General features: G+C 66.4%; 1 protein-coding gene across 1 annotated transcript in view; it reads right to left on the bottom strand.

The window, feature by feature from the left end:
- EXD3 (exonuclease 3'-5' domain containing 3) overlaps positions 1–4318 on the bottom strand; it is a 92460-nt gene that overhangs the window by 38474 nt on the left and 49668 nt on the right. Inside the window, exons 10-15 of the mRNA XM_011957231.1 lie at positions 3135–3301; positions 2549–2684; positions 1719–1929; positions 1438–1547; positions 733–895; positions 467–639 (exon numbers count right to left, since the gene is read on the bottom strand). Coding sequence (XP_011812621.1) covers positions 467–639; positions 733–895; positions 1438–1547; positions 1719–1929; positions 2549–2684; positions 3135–3301 — 960 coding nt within the window. The remainder of the gene's footprint in view (positions 1–466; positions 640–732; positions 896–1437; positions 1548–1718; positions 1930–2548; positions 2685–3134; positions 3302–4318) is intronic.

Below are 4318 nucleotides of genomic sequence, written 5' to 3'. Positions count from 1 at the left end.
GTGGGGATCACGGGGAGGGGGCTAGACAGAGGGGTGGGGATCACGGGGAGGGGGCTAGACAGAGGGGTGGGGATCACAGGGAGGGCGCTAGAGAGAGGAGTGGGGATCACGAGGAGGGCGCTAGACAGAAGGGTGGGGATCACGGGGAGGGGGCTAGATGCTGCCTTGGGCCATGGGAGGAGGTTGCCAGGCCCAGTGTCAGGAGGGGACTGGGGCACTCAGGGGCGTGGCTGCCTCCTGAGCAGTGGCCCCCTAGGCAAGGGCAGCCCCCATGACAGTCATGCAGGTAGTTCACCAGGACTTTGCTCCCCTCTCACTCCAGGGGCCGGGGGTGCAGTGTGGAGGAGCGGGCCCCCTCCACACACTCTGACCCAGTGGCCTTGTCTCTGTGCAGGTCCTTGGTTTATGGACGGGGACCTCCTTCCCCAAGAATCCTGACAAATGGACCCTGTGGGGTTTCACCCACCTGCCTGGGTGTGGCTGAGGCTGATGCCTTCTGCAAGCCGGGTGGCTTCCGAGCCCCTGGTCTCTCTGTGTGCCTGGGCCTCCGGCTCCCAGCCAGGTTCTCCGACAGGTGGAAGCGGGCAGGCTCTCTGCACAGGGCTTGGTGCACCTCCAGCAGGCAGTAGGCATCGGCAGCTGTGTGGGGAGTCGGCCTCAGCCTCCTGGGGCAGAGGGCGGGAGGGCCGTGGGGCGTGAGGAGGGGTCACTTCCCTCTACCACCCCACACACCTGCATAGATGAGCTGCTCCTCACAGAGCGGCCTCCGGTCCCAGTTGGACAGCTGCTGTGTCTTGTCCAGGGCTGTGCCCAGCACCTGCTGCACCAGGAGGCTCAGGCCCCTCAGCCCCCTGGCACCGTCCACGCCTGAGGTTGGCATGTTTGCCACCCGCATCTGCTAAGACAGTGCCCTGCAGGGTGATGCGTCTGGCACTGGAGGGAGCACAGCTCACCGCACCCACTCACACCAGCCCTGTGGGACTCTGGAGGAGGCCCCGCCCCCCTCCACCAGCGGCCGTGCAGGGGAGACAGGGAGAAGTAGCGACATATCCGAGGACAGGCTCCACGTGGGGGTCGCAGGCTGCAGGTACTGCACACCAGGGCCAGCTCCGGGTTCACACCTTCACCTCCAGGGGCTCCCTCCCGGAGCTCCTCCAAGTGGAACCCGGGGCTCAGGTCCAAGGGAAGGTGCCCTCACACCAGATAAGGGCCCCACAGGGGCTCAGGGATGCCCGGGCCAGGAGGTTCTGCTTCCTCCCTGGGGACGCCAGATCCACCTCTGCCAGGCTCTGCTTGGGGACCCTGGTGACTAAGGCTGAGCTGACAGGAATCCGGCAGGAGAAGCCCAGGGCCAATGGGAAGGTGTGGAGGGGCCCCAAGCAGCCCTCAAAACCCAGGCCCACCCGACGTCGTGGGAGCGGCTCAGTGGCTGCCCACCTGTCTGTGCACCAGCAGCAGGTCCACGCCACCCAGAATCTGCTTCTCCACATGGGCCAGGGCGGGGCAGGATGCGCCCAGTTTCTGCAGGTCCCCCACCATCCCGTAGCCTGTGGGTGGGAACCATCATGGGAGGGGCGCCTGCAGGCAGGGACAGCACTGTCCCCTGACCCCAGGGCGCACCCAGCACCCTCCCCGGGGCGCACAGAGGGAAGGGTCCGGCAGAGGTGTGGGCTGCTTCCCCTCTGGACTGGACAGGGGGCCCCCAGGGCTCCACTCACCCAGCTTGGTGATAGAGGAATCCGAGAGAAGCTGGGCCACCAGCCGGGAGAAGGCCTGGGCTCCCTGCCCTGTTGGTGGCTGCGAGAGTGCCAGGACGTCCAGAAGGAACACGCGGCCCTCCACGGCCACCTGCAGGAGTGACGGCCGAGGCCGGCCCCCAGCAACGAACACAGGTGTCCACTCCAGGTCTACACCAACCACTTGGTGGGGCTGTGGGCAGAAAGGGGCAGATGTGACCGTCAGGCCAACTCGGCTCTGCAGGGACTGCAGCCTGGAGGGTCTGAGCAGCAACGTGAGCCTGGGCTTCAGGGAGACGCCCCTGCACCCCTGCATGCTTGTAGGGCTTGGGCTGTTGGGGGGCACTAAGGCCAGTGCCCCAGCTGCCCCTTGCTTTCTGTGGCTGGACCAGAGAGGGAGGCCTGGCCTAGTGCCAAAGGCAGTGCCCGTGTCAGGATGCACCCATGTCTCGTGCCCCATCTGTAAAACGGGGATCCCACGGCACCTTCCACAGGCTGGCAGGACTGGGTAAATGCCAATACCCAGCACCCAGTGCCCAGCACCCAGCATCCTGGAGTCTCAGCAACACAGCGTGGGTGGCACCTTCCACAGGCTGGCAGGACTGGGTAAATGCCAGCACCCAGCACCCAGCATCCTGGAGTCTCAGCAACACAGCTCGGGGAATGGCTGCCCTCACAGCAGCCCTGGGGCACCTGGCGGGCCCATGCCCAGAGGCCTTGCGTCTCTCCGAATGCCATGCTCCTGATGCTCCTCCAATGCCTGGTAGGGGGATCCCACCACCGGGCGCTGCCCCAGCAGCCGAGGGGCTCACCTGCAGGAGTGCACCCTCATATCTGGTCAGGTCTTCCCACGACGCCAGGAGGTGGATGTTGTCCCTGGGGATGGGCAGCTGGTAGTAACGGTCCTTCACGTCCTTCACCTCCAGCCTCGAGTCAGCCTCAGCCGCCCTGGGAGGAGCAGAGCTGGTAGCGCCCCCATGTCCCTGGTCCCCCACTCACCCTGACCTCGGAGCAGGAGGGGAGTGTTCGGGGCGTTTGGTGGGGGCATCTTGGATTGTGGCTCCTCCTCCCACACCGGCTCAGTCCAGCCCAGCGTGACCCCTGCTCCTGCCTCTCCTCCCAGTGGCTGCCCTCCCAGACCATAGGGCAGCCTGCTCCTCAGGTTCCGCGTGGGGCGGGCTGGCCATGGATCTGGCTGCAGAGCCTGTGGGCTGACAGCAGAGTAGGAGGGCTGGGCGCTGCTGTCTTGTCTGCCCTGTGTATAGCTGTGCTCTTTGTTTTCTCTTGGTTTCTAATTCTCAAGCCACTGGCGTGCAGATTGGTGAGCTGTCATCCCAAGGGTAAGGGCCATCCTGGGCGGAACTCACCCCTAGCTGGGGTTACCCTGGCGGAGCTCACCTCCCCTGGAGCCTGAGCCGGCGGAGTTCCACAGCCACCGCAGCCGGCAGCCGCTCCTCGGGCAGTGAGAGGCCCATGGCACACCGGGCGGCCGTGACTGGGTCACCGTGGGAGACCAGCAGCTGAGACAGCTGCTCCTGAAGCCACGGGCTCTGCCCCACCAGGCCCTGTGGGAAGGGTGGCCGTGAGGATGGAGACGGGGACGTTGCTGTGCCACAGGGCTCTGCCCCGAGGGACCCCCATAGACCCCGACCTTGCAGACTGGCTCTTAGCACTCAGGGAGGAGGGGCAGCCGTCTACCCCAGGCCTGCAGTGCCTGTCCTGCCTGAGGTCAAGGTTCCACAGGACCAAAGCGGCTGAGATAGAGGTGCTGAGGCAAAGGCTGTCCACCCCAGTATAGCCCTGGCTGGCCCTCCGGGTCTCCAAGCCTGAGGTGAAGGCTGCCCACCTCAGCTCAGCCCTGGCTGGCCCCTCCTGGCCTCCAAGCCTCCAAGCCTCCGCCGGCCCTCCTGCTCTCACCAGGCATCTGCCCCTACCCTGGGTCCCAGGAACTTGGGCGTGTTTTCTGGAGCACCTGCCCAGCCTGCCCCATCTCCACACTCCTCCTCTTGCTGGGGGAGCCCCTCTGCCCCTTCCCCTCCTCCTCACTGTGTGGGGTTTGGCTGGCAGGGCTTAGGAGGCTATTGGGCACCCATTCACCCACGGCCCAGGAGCAGACAGAGGGGTGCCCTCCGGGTGGCAGTGACCAAAGGGGTCCCGAGAAATTTCATCCTCACCAGGGTGAGCTCTCTCCCACCCTGCAGCCGCCTATGGCAGCGCCCAGCCCAGGAGCAGAGGCACCCACAGGACTGCAGGACCCTCGGCCCCCACCAGGAAATGCAGGGCCCAGCACGAGCGAGGGTCTCCCTCCGTGCACGGTCCTGGAGTCCACGGGTCCAGGATGGCCTTGGGTGTCAGGCGGGAAGGGAGGGGACCCGCCCGGGAGGCTGAGCTCCTGCACGACCTCCCGCCCCACGGCCTCGAGGAGGGTCCGCCTGCCCCGCTGGCTTCAGGCCCAGCAGCCCGAGGCTGCTTCCCCGGCGTGGGTTCCCACGTGGACGACAATACGTGGAAGCCGCCCGCATTCTTCAGGACGTCCGCTGCCCTTCCGGCCGGCTCCATGCTGGCACCGGCGGGGGGGCCCG

The sequence above is a fragment of the Colobus angolensis genome, unplaced genomic scaffold (assembly GCF_000951035.1).
Source record: "Colobus angolensis palliatus isolate OR3802 unplaced genomic scaffold, Cang.pa_1.0 Scaffold44, whole genome shotgun sequence".
Lineage (NCBI taxonomy): Eukaryota > Metazoa > Chordata > Mammalia > Primates > Cercopithecidae > Colobus > Colobus angolensis.
This window is presented reverse-complemented; position numbering and strand designations above follow the sequence as displayed.